This window comes from Canis lupus, chromosome 13 (assembly GCF_011100685.1).
Source record: "Canis lupus familiaris isolate Mischka breed German Shepherd chromosome 13, alternate assembly UU_Cfam_GSD_1.0, whole genome shotgun sequence".
Lineage (NCBI taxonomy): Eukaryota > Metazoa > Chordata > Mammalia > Carnivora > Canidae > Canis > Canis lupus.
Window position 1 is genome coordinate 63,375,225 of NC_049234.1, and position 23,439 is coordinate 63,398,663.

The 23,439-nt window shown below is 42.6% G+C and overlaps 1 protein-coding gene across 4 annotated transcripts in view; it reads right to left on the reverse strand.

The window, feature by feature from the left end:
• The window catches only part of RASSF6 (Ras association domain family member 6), a 45,127-nt gene extending 25,115 nt beyond the window's left edge, over nucleotides 1-20,012 (reverse strand). For 2 of the 4 annotated variants that reach the window (XM_038556317.1, XM_038556315.1), the window contains exons 1-2: nucleotides 19,582-19,782; nucleotides 8,184-8,284 (exon numbers count right to left, since the gene is read on the reverse strand). In XM_038556317.1, coding sequence (XP_038412245.1) covers nucleotides 8,184-8,242 — 59 coding nt within the window. In that variant the 5' untranslated portion in view covers nucleotides 8,243-8,284; nucleotides 19,582-19,782. The other 2 variants (XM_038556314.1, XM_038556316.1) reach the window with 2 other exon arrangements.
• Between the last annotated feature and the right edge of the window lie 3,427 nt (nucleotides 20,013-23,439).

The window sequence follows — 23,439 nt, forward strand, 5'->3', positions numbered from 1 at the left end:
TGTCTCTGCCTCTCTCTCTCTCTGTGTCTCTCATGAATAAATAAATAAAATCTTAAAAAAAAAAACTGACTTTAAAATGTAATATGTTTTTAATAAAATAACTATGAATTAAACATGTGAAGGCGACCCAGCTGGGACTCTTTGCTGGGAATCCAGATTGTGATTTATTTTAGGAGTTGTAGTTCTGTCTATTTCCCAAACTTTATACAGTAAGTGCATAATACGATTATTATGATGTCATAGATTTACTTCCACAAAAACATAAACTCCTGTAAGTTTTTGGAATGGTGGAAACAGGAAATAGGACACCAGAAAACAGTAAGTAGAGCCTTATCATTAAGCCATTTGCCAAGACAAACCATCATATCATATTCCTGACGTCTGCGTGATGCCCGCAAGCAGTAGCAGAGTTCTCTCAACTCACTTTATCCTTCATTACTGCCAGCTTGAATCCTGGAATTAAAATGGGAAACTTCTAGAGTGTCTGTACCAGTTCACATTCCCACCAACAGTGCAAGAGGATTCCCCTTTCTCCACAGCCACTCTGGAAAACTGTGTGGAGGTTCCTCAAAGAGTTAAAAATAGACCTGCCCTACGACCCCGCAATTGCACTGTTGGGGATTTACCCCAAAGATACAGATGCAATGAAACGCCGGGACACCTGCACCCCGATGTTTCTAGCAGCAGTGTCCACAATAGCCAAACTGTGGAAGGAGCCTCGGTGTCCATCGAAAGATGAATGGATAAAGAAGCTGTGGTCTATGTATACAATGGAATATTCCTCAGCCATTAGAAAAGACAAATACCCACCATTTGCCTCCACGTGGATGGACCTGGAGGGTATTATGCTGAGTGAAGTAAGTCAATCGGAGAAGGACAAAAATTATATGGTCTCATTCATTTGGGGAATATAAAAAATAGTGAAAGAGATTAAAGGGGAAAGGAGAGAAAATGAGTAAAAATATCAGTGAGGGAGACAGAACATGAGAGACTCCTAACTCTGGAAAGCGAACAAGGGGTAATGGAAAGGGAGGAGGGCAGGGGGTTGAGGTGACTGGGTGACGGGCACTGAGGGGGACACTTGGCGGGATGAGCCCTGGGTGTTATGCTATATGCTGGCAAATTGAACTCCAATAAAATATATATATATACACATATATATATAATTTTTTTTTAAAAAAAAGGCAAACTTCTGCAGCTGCTCTTCTGTAAGCCAGTACAGCTTCGGGTTGTTTTGCTTTTGGCTTCCTCTCCAGGCTCAAATGAAGAAAGACTACCCTTCAACCTTTGCATAGAGACCTTTCTCAGCTTGCAAAGTAGGTTATTCACATTTCCATTGCAAATGAAAGGATTTGGTTCCACAGTTTGAAAACAGCCCAGTTGGGAGGAGGAGGGCTGTCTTGACTGCAGTAAAAATGCAAGCCCTAAATGATCAAGAAGCTCCGAATTTGCCCCCTCTCCTGACTTCCTTTGAAGGCTGTTGCCCTTTTTGAAAAGGAAGGGTTTCAGGGTGCCCGGGGGTCAGTTGGTGGGGCGTCTGCCTTCAGCTTGGGACATGATGGCAGGACCCTGAGATGGAGCCCAGAGTTGGGCTCCCTGCTCAGCGTGAAGTCTGCTTCTCCCTCTCCCTCTGCAGTCCCCCTGCTTGTGCTCTCTCTCTCTCTCTCTCTGTCAAATAAAGGGATAAAACCTTGAAAAGAAAAGAAAAGGAATGATTTCTAACATTTCTAGTAATTCTGCTAACGTATCCATAATCATTGCTCGTGGTCAGGTGACAGTGCCTGTGATTTGTTTGCTTTGTTCTTCCAAACAGTTCTATCCTAAGACCCAACTCCCTCTTCACTGCTGACAACCAATAATAAAAAGGATGTGGGAGTTGCATGAACTCCACAAGAAATCTAATCAATAAGGAATCAATAAGGTGGTGCATAACCAGACTTGCCTCTCCTCCACCACAATCAACCCTCAGCTGCTTTTGGCCATTTTGGACTTTTGTATTTTCCAGGCATTTATCTTTTGCCGATGACCCCTGTAAAAAGTGGGCCAGAGCCATGAGTGGATAGAATTGTCAGCTTCTCTCGGGTCCTCAACCCCTAGAATTCAGATAACAGCAAAAGGATGAAAAACTAAAGGATAATTTTGTAGTATTAAAAAGAAACTTGAAGCGATGGCTAATTGGTGGATACAAAACAAAAACCCCCCAAGTATTTTCTCGATGATGAACTCTACCACTGGAGAGAAGGGCTTTAGCTGCACAGAACCATGTCACTAGATGTTGATAAGACATAAAAGAAGGGATTAAAAAAAAGGGGGGGGAGAAGCAAAGGAGTACATCCCTTGTTAAAAGGCCAGTGCTTCTGAAGAAAACAGGCATGTGTGCTCTAGATCTGACATCTGATTTTTAAGAGAATCTCTTTATAAGGGTAACTCTCAGTATTTGATATTTTAACAAGTTACGTGTTTTCCAACAACCTCAGATGAGGGAAGATATTTATCTATTCCCTTTTCCTCTATGCTTGGGTTTTTAAAGACTTTTATGAAAAAGCTTTAAAAAATCCACAACCTGTTATTCCGGTTGGCAGTGGCAATGAGCCTGCTTCCACACCAGCCCCTGTTTTCTGTTATCACGTGCAACGCTGAATTCCTAGGGGCAGCCCGAGCAGTTCGCGGACAGGGAAGAAAGAATGAAGGAAGTCATATGCCCTATAATCTTCTTCTCTGGCCTGAAACACAGGAAGATATGGTCTCTGCTTCACAGCCCTAATACTACTGACAAACCAACACTGATTTTTGTATTTCTATTCCAAGCCCAAAGTAAGGACTTGAAACTACCACTTTGATGAAATAGTCTGTTTTCTTGTTGCAGCAGAGTGTATTGGAGAGAACAGTACTGATTCGTGAATCGTGTGAGGGCTGTGAACCAGGAAACTGTTCACCTGTTTGCTTTCTTCCCAGAGCCTGCCCACATTCCTCTGCTCTGGGCCCCTTTTCATCTCAAAGCAGCAATGACCATTTGCTGCAGCCTTGCTCTGACACAGACTCCTCGTAGAGCTCCCCTCCTCTCCCCTATTTAAAGACTCTTGCGATGACATCGGGCCCATCTAGGTAATCTCTCTATATTAAGATCAGTCAATTAGTAATCTGAGTTACTTTTTGCCACGCAACGTAAAAATATTCACAGCTTCAGGGGATTAGGATGTAGTCATCTCTGGGAGCTGTTATTATGTCTATCACGAGATTTAAAAGCGACTCCTATCCCAGCATTGCTGAACACCCGGGGGGCAGCTTGTTAGAAATTAAAATCTGTATTTTAACCAAGATACCAAGGAAATGTGCGCGTACATTAAAGGTAAGCCCTGGTGTAGTCACTTTGCCCCTAGATGCAGAACAGTACTTAAGGGTAGCATCTGGCAAACACTAAGGTCCTGGTTCAGGTCTCCGAGGTTGGCCATTGCCATACTCATGAATAACCAGCAAAATTGTGTGGGGTTACTACGTAACAGACACTGTAATGGACGCTAGGGGGACTGCAGCATATGCAGCTAGTGAGGTCCCTGCTACCAGGACTTACTTCTATAGGAGGAAGGCAGAAGAAAACGAAAGAGCAAAATAAGAGATTTGCTATTTTTACTTAGGGAGGAGCGCTCTGAGATAACAGGATCATCTGACGCAGTGCACGGCAGAGGACGCGCCAGTGAGGGCCCTCGGGAGGACTGACACACTAAACACACACTCATGGGAAGGAGCCAGCCGCATGAGGAGTCAGGGAATGCATCCCAAGCAACAGATGCACGGCCCTGCATACAAAGCTACGCTTGGCATGTTTGAAGGGGACAAAGAAGGGAAGAGCTGTTCAAAATGAGGTTCTAAAGTTCCTCTGGGCCGGATCACGTCGGACCTTAGAGCCTCCTGATAGTAAGGAGTCTCTAGAAGGAAACGTAGAGGCTTCAAGCAGGAGGCTGTGCCTTACATGGTCAGGGGCCATCCTGGGTGCTGGGGGGCCATGGTTACTGGGGCAGGGAGTAGGAGCAGGCAGCCCATCAGGAGACATGATGGTGGCTTGGAGAGGAGTGTTTGGATTTTGGAGGTGGAGCCATTTGGACTTGCCACAGGGCTGGGTGGCAACAGGCTCTTGGACCGTTGGGATAGTTCGCAGAGTGAATCACAGCAGGTGGTCAGTGACCCTTGGAGCCATGTTCCTGAGCTTCGATGTGGATGGAACTGGAGGGTATTATGCTGAGTGACATAAGTCAGTAAGTCAATCGGAGAAGGACAATCACCAAATGGTTTCACTCATATGGGGAATATAAAAAATAGTGAGAGGGATTATAGGGGAAAGGAGAGAAAAAGGGGGGGGCGGGGATCAGAGAGGGAGACAAAACATGAGAGACTCCTAACTCTGGGAAATGAACAAATGAAGGTGGAAGGGGAGGTGGGTAGGGGGGATGGGGTGACTGGGTGACGGGCACTGGATGGGATGAGCACTGGGTGCTATACTATATGTTGGCAAATTGAACTCCAATAAAAAATATACAAAAAATAAAATAAAAGCTACTGAAAACTTAAAAAAAAAAAAAAAGAAATATGCCAGAGAGGGCTCTCTTATCCATTATTAAAGACAAGAGTCCAGTGGCCTTCAAAAGAGTGGCGTCTTCTTCCCAAGCCTACCTGCCGAGCATGCTGGGGCACGCAGTGTTTGCGCCAATGCCTTTGACCAAGAGAAGACCCTGGCCATGGAAACTGGGCAGACATTGCCCTCTGGCTCTACTGGCCAGGTAGGAGCAGCCTCTGGAACACTGGCTCTTTGTGCTAAATGTATTCTCAGAGGTACAGGAGGCTGATTCCTTTGTTTTAGTAAAGGTGCCTGGCCAACATGCTTGGAAAAAGACACTGTTTGGAATAATGCACTTTCGGCTAAAATGTATTACATCATGCTAATTAAAGTTATTTACTGAGGACACATGCCTTGTGGGCCGCTGCTGGAAGACCTACGGCCTGCAAGGGTCTATAGTAGGTTCCCAAGTAGGAGAAAAAGTCGACCAGATTCCGAGAATGAAATCTGATCTGCGTTCTCACACCGATTTGAACCTGTTTCAAGTATATGGTCAGCATTTACTCACCTCCAAAGCACCCTGATTTCAGACTAGGACCTGAAATGAAAGTACTTTGAAAGCAACCAGATGGAACCGTGTTTTTAAACTCAGCTCACTTAGAATATTTACCATGTGAAGCAGCAGAGCAGTGATGACCTCAGGCAATGAAACGGCAACTGGAGACTCAGGCGTTTGAGCATGAAGCTGGCTTATGCCAACACCCTTCACCCAGGGAAATTTTTAAACCCAGAGAATTCTCACTCAGTGGTAAGACTCAAATGTCACACTGCTGCTGTGCTCTTAATACCATGACCTCTTATTTTATTGATCATATGTCGCTCTCATGAAATTTGCTGAAGCCAAATTTTCCCCTAAGCAGATTCTATTTTCCTATTAATGTCCACTACTTCCCTGCATTTCCGTGGAGGGAAATAAAACTCCCTTAATAAGTTCACAGTTTCTGTCTTGTTCCCTGGAACAAGCCTTGGATGGAGTGGGAGCTGAATGACATTTGTCCAGTGGATAAGTGAACGGAGGTGTTTGTCAGACCTGTGACATGTTGATATCACAGGTGGTCAGTGGTACTCTCAGAATTTCCGGCGACTGTTTTTAAAATTTTCCCCAGGGTTTTGTTTATTTCAGGCGGTCAGAGGTTCTCACACTTTCCTCCTTTCCTCCTCTGAGCAGTGATTCTTAGACTTAAGTGTGCATCCCAATGACCTGATCTATGTGGAGCGGAGCCCAGGATCTGCACCGGTAACAGATGGTCTGATAGGGAGGTGGGCGGCCCATGGGCCGCAGTGAGAAGTGCTGTCGTCAAGTCTGGTGTTTGTGTAAATGTCATAATATTTTATTTTACCGTCTGGAGCTCCTATTAGTATGTGGAAACCAGGGTCTGAAAGGGGTCCTGGGTTACAGAAGGTAAATGATCAGTCCTCAATTTGATCAATTCAAAATATGACATGAAATAAGGGTCATAGCATCCCAGACCCTTCTCCCCCAAAATGTGGTTTCATTGTCTCTTCCATCAAAATATATGCAGAATTTGCCCTTTTCTTTAGCCTCCATTATTGTCACCTTGGCCCAAGGCACCATCTCGACCCTCAACTATCAGCTCCTTGGTAATTTCTCTGCTTCCCCTCTTGTCCCCCTCTTCGACATGCTTTTTTTTTTTTTTTTTTAAGAGTTTATTCATTTACTCATGAGAGACACACAGAGAGAGGCAGAGACAGAGGCAGAGGGAGAAGCAGGCTCCATGCAGGGAGCCCGACGTGGGTCCTGGGATCATGCCCTGAGCCAAAGGCAGGCGCTCAACCACTGAACCCCCCGGGTGCCCCTTCAGTCTGCTCTCAAAACAGCAGCCAGACTGACCCACGCATGTGCTCCATATCCTTCAACGGCTTTTCCTGCCACAAATGGGAGAGCTGAAGTCTCACAACAGCCTGTGGGATCCTGCACGCTCCGGCCCACAGTGTCGGGAGCCTCAGGGTCTGCTGTCCTTCCTCCTTCACGTCCCCACACTGGCTGCCTCCACTCCTGGAGACAGGGACCTGCCTCAGGGCTATGAACCTGCTGTGCCCCCTTTGCTACCAGTCAGCAGCCTGCACAGCTTGCTCGCTCACCTCCTCCAGCCTTTCCTTCTAAGGCTCAGTGAGGCCTCCCCGCTGGCCTTCTGCTAGGACATCATGACTCCCTGCTGTCCAGCCCTAGCACTCATTAGTCCCTTTCTGCTTTATTTTTATTCTTCATTCTTTCCAGTGTCTAATAGTGTATGTGGCTCCTCGCTTACCTTACAGAGACTGTATCCTCCAGGAGGCAAGCCCATGAGGCTAGGGGTGTTGCGTGGCAGAAGCCTGTCTGCAGGGAGCCATTAATAAGTGCTTGAGGAATGAATGTATGGATCCACTGTCTCCTTTACATCTTCTCCTCACCTCTCATATTTCGTATTTGTCCTCCAATTGTGACTTTAACTCCATTTTTTAAAAAGATTTTATTTATTTATTCATGAGAGAGAGAGGCAGAGACACAGGCAGAGGGAGAAGCAGGCTCCATGCCGGGAGCCCAACATGGGACTCGATCCCGCGTCTCCAGGATCATGCCCTGGGCTGAAGGCGGCGCTAAACCGCTGAGCCACCCGGGCTGCCCTTTAATTCCATTTTTGACCACATTTGTTCTCCCTGCTTTCCCATGGCCCAGTTCAGCTCCATTTACATCCACTTCCTTCCACCATTATTTCTTTGGCTTTCTTCCTTTTCCTGGTGAGACGTGGGTCCTGTTCTAGGGCTACTTGGGTTTTTATTGAACGGTTGCATCTTTCTCCTCATCCACCTCTGCCCCAGCTCAGCCAGTTCAGTGCTCAGCCCTACCCTTAGAGTTTTCAAATCCCTCCTCTGTTATCTTCCAACCAATGTAGGATGCTATTTGCTGTGTACATGCAAACAACTGTGGATGTTCCTTCCATATGTTGCGTCACCGAACATCAAGGTGGGGACATGGTGAAAATGAAGTGTGTCCTGAGGAGCAAGGGAGGGAGAGAAGAGGACAGGAGAGCCCTGGACGGATTCTTTGGGTATATTATTTTTGAGGAGCCTTAGATCCTTTACTTAAGGCTGTTCCTGAAAATTCTGCCAACTGTTAAAATAGAAATTTAGCATTTAGTGAAATTAGACAACTATTTAGGAAATATGAGTGATTGTTCCAGGAGAGGTTATAGGTTGGCAGTCTTTAGGGCCATATTTATTCAAATTCCTACTCAAGGGCGCCTGGGTGGCTCAGTGGTTGAGCATCTGCCTTTGGCCCAGGGCGTGACCCCGGGGTCCTGGGATCGAGTCCCGCATGGGGCTCCCTGCAGGGAGCCTGCTTCTCCCTCTGCCTGTGTCTCTGTCTCTCTTTCTGTGTCTCTCACGAATAAATAAATAAAATCTTTAAGAAAAAAATTCCTATCCAATATCTCCAGTGTTACGAATCAACATTGATGTTATTGATATTATTGATCTTGTGGGTCGCACATGGTGCTTGGAATGACAGGTGCAGGGCAGAATCCAGCGAGTGGGCAGAGGAGAATGACACATAACACAGGCGCATAGTTACCCCGTAACGAATGTCCTGTCATTGACGAAGATCCACGATGAGTGCTGGTGAGCCATCATAGTCGTCTTTTCCCCTTCTTTGACGTCATCTGAGTTTACCCTAAGACATTAGAATATCATTAATGGTATATTCCTGTGATGCATTCAGAAATAAGTTCCTGACTTAAACTGAAATATTTTGTCATGTCCCTGGTGTGTCAAAGTATTTCGGGCAAGTTTTTTTTTTTTTTAACGTTTTATTTATTTATTCATGAGACACACACACAGAGAGGCAGAGACACAGGCAAAGGCAGGCAAAGGCTCCCTGCGGGGAACCCGATGTGGGACTGGAACCCAGGACCCTGGGGTCACGCCCTGAGCCAAAGGCAGATGCCCAGCCACTGAGCTCCCCAGGTGCCCCCACTTCGGGCAAGTTTTTAAGCTGTGTTTCATCCATGGGCATGAGGGTTGGGTTGGGAAGGGAAGGAAGGAGAAGGATTTTATTTTACCATGTGCCACAGATCTTACACTCCATATGTGAACCACTTTATGGTATCATCTAATGTAATCCTCAGACCATCCCAGCAAGGTATGGGTATTCTTAACCTGTATTTCTGACACTTAGTAAGTAGTGGCACACATCATTTGAAGAAAGTCTGAATGTCTTTTTAAAACCTCTACTTTCTTCTTTGCACTAACATTGTTTTTGCATTTCAGAAAAGTTACACAGATTAAAATTTTTGATTTCCTATCTATTGGTCTCTTCTGAGATATTTTTCAAAGACTTTTTCTCTATCTAAGGGAATTAATAAGATAAAGGAGATGCCCTCCAAAATGTTCAATGGTATGAAACTAAGCTCAGATTTCAAAGTTGAACTCTCTCAGAGCGAATTTCCAAATGGCAGCCTCTAAACCTCTTTTTTCGTAATTGTTCACAAAGTGACTTGTTGGAGACCAAGTAATAGTGTGTTCCTTTCTCTGCTCTCACCTTCCTTCACTCCCCCAGTATAAGATGTTTAGGTATTTTCCTCTGTTTTTATTGCTCAATACATGCTTTTGAGAAAAATCCATTTTATTTCTCATGATATATTTCATTTGAAATATATCAAATTTTAAATTTGATTTTAAATTGAAAATTGAAAATTATATTCTTCATGTAACTTAGGGAAAATAAGTAGTAAAGGGAGAGGAACATACAATTTAATTATAACAATCTCTAAAAGAAAATGGGCATAAAGAGGGCATATGAAAAAAATACTAGATGAACCAGAAATATATAACTTGACATACAGTCTTCCCCTTGGTAATCAGTTTGAGAGATTGAAAGCTATGCAATGGAGAGATGCAGAGAGAGAAAGGCAACAAGATAAAGTGATATTTCTAACAAAGTACAATATAAACCATAATGCTGGCCCATGATAAACGCAAATGATTTGCAAATTTTTAGGTGGATCCCTGGATCAAAATCGTGTTGAAAATCACTTTATAGTTGATGGCCCTGTTAGCTATGCTTTTGGTCATGAATGTATCCAGTATGGCTGGATACATGTATCCAATTTGGCATAACTCCTGTTAGAAATCCTTTTTCTGAATTTTTTTTATTTGGAATATGCTTTAAGGATTTTTTTCCCCATTTTTCAATTTATCCACAGTTCTTATATGACCAGGTTTTAGTGATGCAACAGTTACCTTCCTGTTCTATATTTCTATAAATGCACAGATGTGCTTGGAATGTTTGAAAGTGCTGTTTCTTGGTGCAAAGCTTACTTTTTATTGAGAAGTATAAAAAGAAGAAAAAAAAAAACTGCATGAGGAACTTTGCCTGGCTGGAATAATGTTTCTGAAGCCTTGCTGGTTTTATATTTTATAGTAAAAATTCCGGAATTTTATGAAAAAAATTTTTAGATGTCTTACCATGTTTTTAAAGGAAATTTCCAGAGACTTGTGAAAATTTTTTTAGTCAATTCTGAACTTCTGCTTAGCAGCTCAGTGTTATTTTCTTTAAGAAGATATTAAATTCCCAAAGGCTTCTACAACCCCCCAACCCCAAAAGGCATTTTATAATCACTGAAATGTTTTTGGCAACATGGGAATACAAAATAGCTAAAGGAGAGAAGAAATCCTAGGGCAATGTTTGGAGATGTGCAAAAAAGAGGAAAATGTACTATGTAAACCGAAAAACCCCACAATGAATGGCCCAAGGCAAGAAAGGACTGGCCGACTTGGTAAGTCTATTTTTGCAGTATCTCTAGACTGAGTTCCCTCCTATATGATTCTGTGCAAGGGAACACATTTCTTCTATTATAGCCACTCAACTCAAATGGGCTGAACCCTGCCCCAGTCCTGCAAACACAATTTTTAGGTTTCCAGGCAGCTAAAATCAAGCTCTGACTCGCAAGTGTTGATTAGGTGTGATGTAACATTCTTCAAGTTTCCTGCAGGCTCTGGAAATCATGGTTAGACATGAATAACATCCTCTTTTATGTCTTCACCTAAATGGCATTAGGGTGCGACCAGAGATTTTTTAAGTATAATATTTTCTAGTCCTTCCATTTCGCTGAAATTAAATATTTAATTACTATTGCTTCAAGCCTATAGAATTATAGGGTAGGTAGCCAGAATAAAAATTTAGGCTAGAGAGAAAAGTTCAACTTTTTATTTTAAAAGAGAGGGGGAGGCACTTTCTCCTTTTACCAAGTCAGCTTAGTTTGGTTGGAGGAAGGTGTTTGGAAAACATTTCATGTCCTCTTTCTCCAGGAGAATAGCAATCCCTCACCCACTGCCCAAAGGAAGGTAAAAGGAAAAAGAAAAGAAAGCTATTTTCACAAAATCCCTGATGCATATTTCTCCTTAGAGCCCATTATTTGAAATTATATAATCTATTTGAAAGCTATGAGTACATCTCACCAGGCAGATCATAATAGCCTCGAAGCTGAGTGCTTGACTAATTTCCCTTTGTGCTTTTACTATTCTGACCATCACATCATCTTCTTGTTCACAAACCTTCCCGAGGATCTCATTCTAAGCAACTGACATTCAGATTTTCTGCAATTCCACCAACACCTACGTTCTCCAAACTGAAAATTGAAGTTTTTCTCAAATACCAGGACTACCGACCGGTCTAATGGATCTCAAACCACTGAGTCTCTTCTCACCAATTAGTTACCTCACACGAGAGGACCCTCATCACCAGAGGCTGATGTCCAGATTTCTGCTTCCTCCTCATCTCTGCTCAAGTGGGACCTTATCAAATCTCCCTATAGCCGATTATCTGCACCTGCTGTGATGCCATTTTCTGCTTTCCACCTTGCATTGTTTCTTGATTCATACCTTAGTTCTTTTTTTACTCATACCCTCTTGTTCAAAGAATGGTGCTCCTCCAGTTGGGGATGTCATCCTCTTTGATAGCTCCTCATTGGAAGGGAGTCTAATGGAGGACTGACGCTGGAAGGGACAGAAGCTTAGCCAACCAGGCAAATTAACTCTGCACAGGTCAGAAGTTACATGGATATTTTAGGCTGCCTTGGTACAAAAAGGTAGCATGTTCCATGAGTCCAACAAATCCCAGTTAGTCATTCATAGAAAAATTGTTCTGGACTGTTTGGTCATACGGCCTTTGCTCTTAACCTGAGTTTCGCCCCTCCATGTTGTCATACTAATCACCCTCAGAAAGGGTTATTGTCGCCCCCTATTGAGAATTCCCCAGGGGTGACCTCATTGTGCAAACACTACCTTCTTCCAGTTATTTACCACCTCTCTTTTAAATTTGCCCTTCCTTGTACCTCCCCTCCCGCATTCCAGTGGCCCATGGCTTGCCAAATGGTTCGTTTTCTCTCATTTTCTCGGCCTCTTAGCAGCATTTGGCAAAGTTGATTGTTTCCTGCTCTTGAAACTCTTTCTTTTCTTGAGGCTTCTAACCATAACAACCTTACCTTGGTTTTTGGGTTGGTTTGTTTGTTTTTGTTTTTGTTTTCTGTTTCACAAATCTCAATATTTTAGTTTCCTCTCTGGAATCCTCTGTGCAATCATGGAATGCTGGCTTGTTCTAGTCTAACCTCAGCCATGTCCTCTTCTGGGTCTATACTTTATTCCAGGTAATCGAATCCATCTCCAGCCCAACCTCCCTGCTGAGCTCCGGACTCATGTCACTATCTACTTAGTTTCTACTTGAATGTCTAGCAGGCATCTCCACATCAATCAACATGTCCAAGACAGGGCCACTGACATTCTTTCATCTACAGAATCCCCTTCTCCCCAATTATTTTCCATTTATCCAATGAGGCGCTATAACTAAGATTTTATTTTTCCTCTCTCATTATAACCAGCGTCCAATCCAAAAGTAAATCCTGCTGGTTGTACCTCCAATATATCACCCGAACCTCACAAGGTTCTCTTTCCAATGTGACCACCCTGAGCCAAGCCATCATCATCTTTCTCCTGGATTTTTGCATCAGTCTCATGGCTAGTTTTCCAGCATCCACACTGTGACTAGTATTCTATCGCCCACACAGCACTGAGGATGATCACTTTCAAGACTGAAACAGACATCATCATCTCATGATTAAAAACTTTCAATGACTTCCAAGAATGAACTAGAATAAAATATAGCCTCCTTATGATGACCCACAAAATCCCGTCAGTCTCTTGAGTGTTCATTCCCTTATTTTTCCCACTGATTACATTTTCTCTGGGTTGGCCTTTTTTGCTGGTTTTCAGTCACTTCTTAAGCTCATTCCCATTTTAGGGATTTATACTTATTGCCTCTCCAACTTGGAGCGCCCTGCCCTTAGATTTTCACGTCTGTTTCCCATCATGCCGGTCTCAGGCCAAGTATCTCTTCTCTCAGAGGCTTTCCCTAAGCAAGTCTCAGCCACTACCACATGATTTCTATTTAGGTATCTAACAGTGTCTGAAAGGATCTTATCTGTATGTGTCTGTCTTCCCCAACCACAAAATGAGCTTCTTTCGGACCAGGGCTTTTTGCATTTACCTGTGTTCATCCAGCTCTTAGAATTTTGCCTGGGACATGGAAGGAATTCCATTAATGTTTGCCGGGTGGCTGACTAAATGTAAAGTTGCACATGTGGCCTGAAGGATTAATTGTTAGCCATAAAATTTTCTTGACTCCATAGTTAACATGATAGTTTTACTAACACTAGAAGTTGGGTATATACTGAACTGAAGAAGCACCAATGGAGGTTGGTAATGGGCTGAAGAACCATTGCAGGAGCTTCCTGGTTAGCTCCCTATTTGCCTTTATAAAAAAAAATAGCTGAGGTATCACTAAAGATACCAAATAACTGCTGTGGAATTATATTGTCAAACCCAGGAGCTTTGCTGAAGCAAGTCGGAAGATCTCAGATGCGATTAAAGGATTTCAAAAGCCCTTCCATTATTCTCTGACCTCAGGAAGGAAGACAGTTAAGTGGAATTTATGGAACAAAATAAAAACAGGATAAATTTTTGTTCGTGGGCAATATATGCTAATTGAACAGGAAATAATATTAACAGTACAAACAGTCCAAATATCTGAAAAGTAAAAATGCAACTTGGTCAAAGTCTCACTTTTATTATTAATTGTCAAGGTGAGAAATAGATCTGTGAATTCAAACAGTTTCCCCTCTCTATTAACCATAATCTATAGCCATTTAAAAATCTGGTAGGACCTTTGTGAATATCTTCTAAATTATAGAGACTTGATGATTCAAGCATCAGAGTTAGTTTCCTCAAAAGACTTATGAGAAGGATAACGGAGGTCATGATTAGCAGAGATGAGGATTTATGAAAAAAGGGGAAATGATAATTCTAGAAGCCTAGAGGTCTTACACTGGACATTTTCACAACTAGTTTGGTAGAACAAAATAAACTATGCCTTGAGGAGGAAGGTAGTTGTTACAAATCTATGTACTTAACTGGGAGAGTGAATTATATAAACTCTCTGGTCCCGGGGTGAGAGTTTATCGACTCAGGCTGTACAAAAAATAAGATCATTATTTAATAAGTTTGGTTATTTATTTCTTCATTTTGTCCAGCCAGAACAGAGCTCGTGAGATAGGAAATTAGACAGGTCAGCAATCAAGTCCTGGAGACATAAACAGTCTTGGAAGTTCTACGTAGGTCTAAGCTCAGACGGGCTTCGGTGGCTCAACAGGGCAGGGCGGACACAGGAAAGTAGACTGGGTCTGAACAGGCAGAGGAGATCAGGAGCCTGAGAGGCTTCTGACAGCAGCAGGAAGCACCCATGCTTTGCCGGCCCCTGCTCTGTATCCTGCCTAGACGTTGGCTAGCCTGGACCGGCCAGTTATCGAAATGAGGCCAGAGGATGGGAGACGCGAATCCCAGCCTCAGTGAACTCAACTGGGCCAGTCACTTAGATTACCTTCCTGTGCCCTATCATGGATTAAATGGTTACTTGTTTAAAAGAGGAAACTTGGTCTGCTCCTTTATGTAATCAACAAATGTTTCACGAGTTCCTCCTCTGGGGCTGATGCTAGTCACAGAAGTGTGGCTTCTAGGTATATGTGCAGCCCCTTAGTCCTCAGGGCCACTGGGTGTGTGAGGTGGCAACAGTCCTCCGTTTACATGACCTAGAGAAATATAGATGCTAACTTCCCCAGATTCCCCAGCCAGAGAGAGTTTCTCCTGCCTCTGAACTTTCCCAGCAAAATATCTGCAGCTTTCCCATTACTCACTGCTCTCTATCTCTATTTTACTTTATTTAATGTAACTCTTCCTTTAGAACGGGATTATTGCTTATTTCCTTTTTGTACCTCCTAGAGTGAGCGTATGAGTGCAAGTATATAGGTAAAAACAGATAGGATGAATATGTTCAATATGTAGGGAGGTATATTAAAATATTAACCACAAAACTGTGAGCCATGATAGTATGAGTGATAATTATTTTTGTTTTGATTTTGTATGTTCTCTCTAAATCATATACAATGAACTTATCTTAATAACACACACCATAGGGGATCCTTGGGTGGCTCAGTGGTTTGGCACCTGCCTTTGGCCCAGGGCGTGATCCTGGAGTCCCGGGATCAAGTCCCACATCAGGCTCCCAGCATGGAGCCTGCTTCTCCCTCTGCCTGTGTCTCTGCCTCTCTTTCTCTCTCTGTTACACATAAATAAAGTCTTAAAAAAAAAATAACACACACCATAAAAGTTACTAAAAAATGGAAAGTAACATTGGAATAGCAAATGTGTATTTAAATTATGAAGTAAGATTATATTCAGGGATGTACATATGGAGTTTTAAAAAATTATTGCTTTGACCTGAAGAAGCAATGGAAAGTTACAAACATGTTTTCAGCTCCAAAATAAAGCAGTTCCCTCTACGCTCTGACCAGGAACCTCAAAGTTGAGAACAGTAGATAATTATATGATTTCAAGGAAATGAGAAAAAAATCTTTAATTGCATCCATTATCCAACTCTTAATAAAACAGGAAAAGAATCCAGAGAAGCATGGTTTCTGGGAAACATCTGGCCCCACATTTTTCTAAAGAATTTGCTTCACTCACAAAGACCACCGTGGGAAGCTGGTATATTAAAACTATCACTTTATTAAGTGATATGTGTTGCAATTAGGAAATGCTTGTTTCCAGATGCAAATAAAAATGTCTTATAGCACTTGAGTTGAAAGCAGCACTAAACAGGATATGTATCAACCACCCGAACGGCTATATGAACATTCATTCCCATTGGTCCCGGTGGAATTCATGTGAAATGCCAACCCTTCCTGTTCTACTGCCTAGTGACAGGGCAAGAACGCCCTGGCTCCATTTTCCTCTCAGTGTCCTCAGGGGCCTGGAGCCTTATTAGCAGAAGCACATGAGCTTTAAGCCACCTCAGGATTCAAAGTATCTTGTCACTGCTCGGGCCGGAAGGGAGCTGCTCTGTCTGCCAAAGGAATCTTCTGGAACTGCTGCTGTGGTATGGCTCAAGGATTCTCTGCTTCATCTAGTTTCCAAGAGGAAACTCTAAGCTTGACTTCACAGGGAGTGTGAATCGTTTTTCTGTTGGCTGCAGAATGAGCTCTTGAGCCCCATCTACTAGACTCTTGGACGATGGCGGAGAAGTGGCCCTTCAGTCATCTCGGTGGCTGAGGTTACATGGTCATCACTTGAAAAGGAGACATCTTCACATTCAGTCACTGAAAGCAGTAGCATTTGTCTACTACTTGAAGTTATGAAGTGATGAAATCACTATATCTGATAGCTTTGAAAGACAGATGAATTTCTTTCTTTTTTTTTTTTAAGATTTTATATATTTGAGAGAGACAAAGTATGAGCGGGAGATAGACCATAAGCAGAGGCAGAGAGAGAGGGAGAGGCAGACTCCCCCGTTGAGCAGGGAGCTCAATGCGGGCCTTGATCGCAGGACCCTGGAATCAGGACCTGAGCTGGAGCAGACGCTTCACCAACTGAGCCACCCAGGTGCCCCATAGATGAATTTCTGCAACAAAACCTAACCCTCTCTAACACTAGACTTTAGAGCAAAGAGAGAATATTCAGAAGTTCCTTCTCACAGGTTGTATTTTTGATTGACCAACATTTGAATTTTTTTTTTAAATCTAAACCTTAAAAAAAAATAAAACAAAATCTAAACCTTTTTAAAAAATATTAATTCCAGTATAGTTGATATACAATTTCAAGTGTACAATATAGTGATTGAACACTTCCATGCAACACCCAGTGCTCATCACAGCAAGTGCGCTCCTTCGGCCGCATCCCCTATTTCACCCAACCCCCACCCACATCCCCTTTGGTGACCATCAGTTCATTCACTAGAGTTAAAAGTCTGTTGCTTGGTTTGCTTTTCTCTCTCTTTTCCCCTCTTTGTTTGTTTTGTTTCTTATATTTTTTACCACATATGAATGAAATCATATGGTATTTGTCTTTCTCTGACTTATTTTACTTAAGGTAATGCTCTCTGGCTCCATCCTTGGCATTGCATATGGGCAAGATAAAAAAATCAAACTTTTATAGGAGGCCCATGTATCTCTAATAATCCTAAATTCCCTATCTTCAGTGAATCTGTACAAGGAAATTGATGGTTAACATTAGATTTCTATTTCAATTAAAGTATAGGATGCTTCTTATTTAAGGAAGTTAAAAGTAAAACAAGTATCAAATATGAAATTCTGAATTACATGTTAAAAAACATATTACATATGTGTTATACTATTTCCAATAGTTGGGATAGTTTCCAAGATAATTGGGAAGTTAACTTTTTATTAATCAGTGTTGGTTATTTCTTGCTCCATGGACCAAATAATTTGATGGTTTACTGTGAAACGTTATAGGTATTAGAAATAGTAGAGACATATATGAATGCTAAAATAAGAGTTTGGGCAGCCCTGGTGGCTCAGTGGCTTAGAGCCGCCTTCAGTCCAGAGCGGGATCCTGGAGACCCGGGATCGAGTCCCACGTCGGGCTCCCTGCATGGAGCCTGCTTCTCCCTCTGCCTGTGTCTCTGCCTCTATCTCTCTCTCTGTGTCCCTCATGAATAAATAAGTAAAATTTAAAAAATAAATAAAATAAGAGTTTAACTAGGAAGACTTAACACAGTTATGCGATTAGATAAATTAATCTCAAGCTAATCTCAAATATGGTTAAGTAGATTAATCTCAATTGGGGCTACTGTTTGTTGTGTAGACATACACCATCGAGAAACAGTAAATCAAATAACTTGGTTTAGGAAGTTCCAACCGTATCTATTTGGCAGGAAGGAATATTTCCTCTTTGGAAAACAATTACTGAATACTGGTCCTATAATTTATTCTAAGTGGATTAGATTATTTTATGAGTTTTTAGCTATAAACACTAAACACAATCAAACCCCAGAGGACAGTTAAATAGGAAAGTTCAGTTTCATTGGCTTTAGAATTCTATGCACAATTCTCTAGTTAGTAGCCAATCATAACTACATTGGAGAATTTCAAATCTGCAGTTTGAAACAAGAATCCATTAAAACGATGATGATGTTAAGCTAGGATCAACTGCAAACCATTTAAATGTTTATTATCGGAATAATAAGATAAAATGTCAATGAAAATACTTCGCTAGTCACAACTTCTAAGTTTGTCCCCTCCTCCAAGTTATCAACATTAATCAAACTAACAGCAACATTAACGAACGTGCCCTTTAAATACAGATTGATAAAGTAAGTTCGCTTCCCTATAATTTAAGTTCAGAGGTAAAGACCGACAAAACACAGGTATCACTCTTGCATGTTTCTTGTCCATAAACACAAATGAAAGTCTGTAACACTTCAGTACAAACCATACAACATGGGTACTACAGCATAGGGTCATGGACCTCACAGTCTATTTTTTGAAAGTTGTTCAAGGGCAGTCTGTCCTATAAAACTAAATGCCACAATGTGTGGTTGTGTGTAACTCTCCTACTACGAACTTGTATTTTCTGTTTAGAAATAATAAGTCAGGGATCCCTGGGTGGCGCAGCGGTTTGGCGCCTGCCTTTGGCCCAGGGCGCGATCCTGGAGACCCAGGATTGAATCCCACATCAGGCTCCCTGCATGGAGCCTGCTTCTCCCTCTGCCTGTGTCTCTGCCTCTCTCTCTCTCTCTCTGTGACTATCATAAATAAATAAAAATTAAAAAAAAAAAAGAAATAATAAGTCAATGTGAATGTTACTTTTCCAAAGTAAAAGCGATTGAGTAACAAATAATTTTGCTTTTATTACCAGGTACTTGTCAAAAAGCAGCAAGAAGCCAGATCATTTCACTGCCATTCAAAGACAATGTTTTGCCCATTTGCCATCTGCTCACATCCTAGACCCACTCCCTGGAGACCAGTCTACCTTTACCACCTCCACACTGTCCGGTCTCCCCAGCTTAGCTCACCCTCCCTGATCTGGCCCTTTTGGCAGAGCTGCTTCTCTCCTAAAGCTAACTGGAGGTAGCACTTAGAGAACGCTTGCTAAGTGTTCAATTCCCATCAAAGCCCCCTTGGCATATCCTGTTCTGGTGCTTGTTCTACAGATGAGCACTGAGGCTTGTTTAGGTGAAGTAGCTTGCTAAGGGATAAACGAGTAAGTGGCAAAGCCAGGATTTGAACTTGCGTCCTTAACTCACGGACTCCCATTTAATTACTCATAGTAGTTTAATGTCTGTGAAGTCTTAAAGTACATCAGAAATCCTTTTCAATTTTTAGGGGGATATGTCTCTGTTGCTTTGTGGAAATAAATACAAGTTTAGCAGAACCTTCCCACAAAAGACATTTCAAATCCGATGATTCAAGGAAAAAGGGGGATGTCACGCAGGAGCCAGTACCTTGGTGAAGGCAAGTGCAATCCCAGGTGCAGCTAGTTGAGCTACTTCCCCTGAGGAAGGGGGAAGGGCTTCTGTGGCCACACTCACCCCCATGCCGTTCCCTCTTTCCCCACAAGCTCACCTGGGTCAGGAATGCGCATTTTGAAAACAATCAAAAGGAAAAGCAACCTCTGGTGCGATGTGTGCCCGCGCACATCCAGCTTGGCTGCCCCTGGCTTCTGCCTTCTAACACCTGCCCTCACCGCGACCTCAGGGGCGGATTGGAGGCGTGCTCTGCCCTGGCCCCGGTTTCACCTGCTAGTCACGCTGTGACCAGGACAAGCCTCTGTACCTGAGTCGTTGAGCTGAACTCGCTCCGGGGAGTGTCGTCCTGCTCGGCCAGGTCCCAGGTCGGGAAGGCGGGGCTCGTGCACCTGCAGGGAGCTGGAGCCCAGCACCGACCAGACCCCCGGAGGCTCTGCGGGCCCAGGCCAGGCCAGGGCCCAGGCTGTTGATTCTTACCCCCCTGGCCAGGGCAGGGAAGTGTTAGAGACCTGAGCCACTCCCTGTGCCTCAGTGCATGTTGGGAGTGTTTACTTTCTCTCCTGGGAGTAGCTGATAGGAACGGCCTCTGCTCCCTGACACACATCCTGAGAATGGAGTGGACTGTACCTGCTGAATCCGATGGACTCTAACTCACCTCCACCCTAATCTCCCCACATGAGAAATGAGTGGCCCATAAGAAATGACACCACCTGGGAAAGAATGTCGTGATTCACACTTCTTTCTCTTAAAAATGTGCTCTTTGAATTGGAAACGTCTTATTTTCTCTCCTTTGTTCCAACGCAGCCTCCTTTCCCTGCCGGCACCTTTCCACCCAGAGCAGTGGTTCTCACATCTCAGGGCACCCCAGAACCACTATGCGACTTGCTAAACCTGCATACCTCTTGGCCTAAGCACCCAAGAGACTCCGATCTAGCGGATCTGGGGTAGGCTACAGGCACCTGTATGCGTGCACACACACACACACACACACACACACACACACACTCCAAAGAAGAACCTGGTACCATCAAAGCTTAAGAACTATTGTAATGAGGTGCAGAAGAGGAATTAGATAATAATTTAGTCGTTGACCTACTGAATTGAACTTGGAGACTTTGCTTCTCCTCAATACCTCCAGTTTCAAAAAGGGCACCAAGGACGTAGAGACCCTCAAACGACAGACGCTGCGGGAATACGAAGCACTCCTGTTTGGGTGGGCGTGCACACACGCATGCACTCACACAAACGCTTTTTTGTGTCATTGCTCATTTACCTGTTTCTCTCGTAAAGCAGCCATTGGTAATTTTTAAGAAATCAATTATTCTTACAAGTGTAAACCTCAGAGCCCCCACAAAAGAAATTCAGTATAATTTCAACAATGAGTTCAGCAGGCAGAATTGACCTCTGGTGTCTTTTGAGTTCAAATGTCAAAGACGGGACTGACCATTATTATAGATTTGCAGGTTACCTGTTTCATAAATATGGTGTTTTAAGGATTCTGCATGTTCAAGAGGTCTTATGGTGGTTTATCTATTTCACTTGTGTGTGGAGGAGTGATCATCTTTATCATTGTGGAAGGTTATTTTAATAAACTGAGCAGACTCAAGCCAATGAGCTTATTAAATCACAATCAAAGCTTCTACAACCTCATATATGAGGACAGTGTATTTTGAGATTACTTGTAGGTGTTAACTTGATTAGTCGGCCCCATGACCCCCTGCTGCATGGACTAGCCTTTGAATGAGGACTACCAGGACCTGCAGCATCTCTAGCCCCCAGGCTTTGTCTCCTTAAACTTAAACTTATGCTCTGCCTCCACCATCTCCACTCTGTGGGGATCATTTGCTTATTATCGGTATGAGGGCAACTTTATTTTTCATTTTTTTATCACAAGCATCCTTGAAGCCTTTATCTGACTTCTGGTTTCCAATCAGAGGCTCAGTGACTCCTTTTATTTTTGAGTACTTACTCTTTTGTAAGTATGTCATTTTTATTTTGTAATATGAAAAACACGTAATTACACATGCGCAATGTGGAAAAATTTAAAAACACAGATGAATAGGAGCAAATTTCACCTATAATCCCAGCCCCCAAATATAGTTACCATAAACAATCGGTGAATGCCTTCATTGACATGGTTTCTCTATGGGTATTTACTAAAATATTGTTACTTTTCCCTTGATGTTTTATATTTAGTGATTTCACCATTAACCATTGTCTTTGGCAATTTGTCCTAGGCCCCAGGCTTAATCCATGTTAGCAGTTGACTTCAGGTGGAGGAGAGAAAGGTTCCTAAAGGGAGATTTTTGTTTTGTTTTGTTTTGTTTTCTGTTGTTTGCTAATGCCTTCTTGTAGGGTATTCTAATGAGTGCTACAGCGACTGCAGGAATAGCTCTGTTTTGTTCCCAGTATTGCTTGGAAGGACTTTCCTATGAGGGTTCTGGGTTTGGACCTGTGACTTGCTTTGATCGATGGGTCTGTTCCAAGTGACACAAGCAGAGGCTTGAAAATCAGCTGGGCCCTGAGGCTTCACCTTTGTTGCTCTTCAAGCCCAGAATCACAGTATGGACAAGGCCAGGCTAGCCTGTCAAATGATGAGAGACCCTTGGCCCAGTTGTTCCCGTTACCATAACTGACAGCCTAAAGGCAGAGCCACTAAACTCATCTGCAGCTGACTATAAAGAACCACGGATGAGCCCAGCTGAGAACAGCAGAAACACTGTCCAGCTGAGCCCAGCCCACATTGGCAACCCACAGAACCATCAGTGATATCAATGGTGGTTGTGTTAAGCCACTAAGTTTTGAGGTAGGATGTTTTAGAGCACAAACTAATGGATACATCTGGTGTGTTTTTGTAATACACACACAAATATATGCATGCAGACCAATATCTCATTAATTGGAAGTTGAGACAAATACTTGGATTACAATGTGTTCCTACTGCAATTTTGCTACAGGGATACAGCGACCCATAGCAATAGAACAGAAAAGGAGGCAAAAAGAGATGTGGGTTGTCATCTGATTAGGTGATTTCCACAGACCACTAAATCACCCCTGAAAAATGCATAGAGATGATTGTAACTTGAGGAAAATACACGAAGAACAAGAAATTGCCTGATTCTAATGCTGTGGGACCCAATTTACTATCAGTTTGTTTCGTGGCCGTACACCTCATTTTGTTTCTGAAGTTGTACTTGCCTATGCTAGGCACTAAGTGAAGTAGAAAAGGAAGCAAAGTAACTCTAAACATTGAGGGCACTCCCAATAAAAACCTAATTGGATTGCCTTGTTAAGGAAGCCAGCCATACACAAGGAGGCAACACAATAAGTTACTTTTCCAACATGGAAAGCTTAAAATAAGTAAGTAAGTAAGTAAGTAAATAAATAAATAAATAAATAAATATTTATGATAGTCACACACACAGAGAGAGAGAGAGAGAGGCAGAGACACAGGCAGAGGGAGAAGCAGGCTCCATGCACCGGGAGCCCGACGTGGGATTCGATCCCAGGTCTCCAGGATCGTGCCCTGGGCCAAAGGCAGACGCCAAACCACTGCGCCACCCAGGGATCCCCTAAATATATTTTTCAATTGGAAAATTTTAACTTCAAGATCTTAGTGAATTACAACAATTATAACATGAATTCTTCTCCGAGAATTCATGTTTAGATTTAGGAACATATAATTTATTTCCTATGAAAACAAAGACTTTAGAACTCACTGAGGGGGGCACTTGATGGGATGAGCACTGGGTGTTATTCTATATGTTGGCAAATTGAACACCAATAAAAAATAAATTTATTTAAAAAAAAAGACTTTAGAACTTTGATGTAAAAAACCCAAAATTTCTCTTAATTGGGAAAAATGAGATAAGGAGTAAGAAATTCCCTTTTAAAATTCTTCCAAAACTTTCATGAAAGCATTGCTGTCATTGATGTACAGGTCATTTAAAAAGCTTCC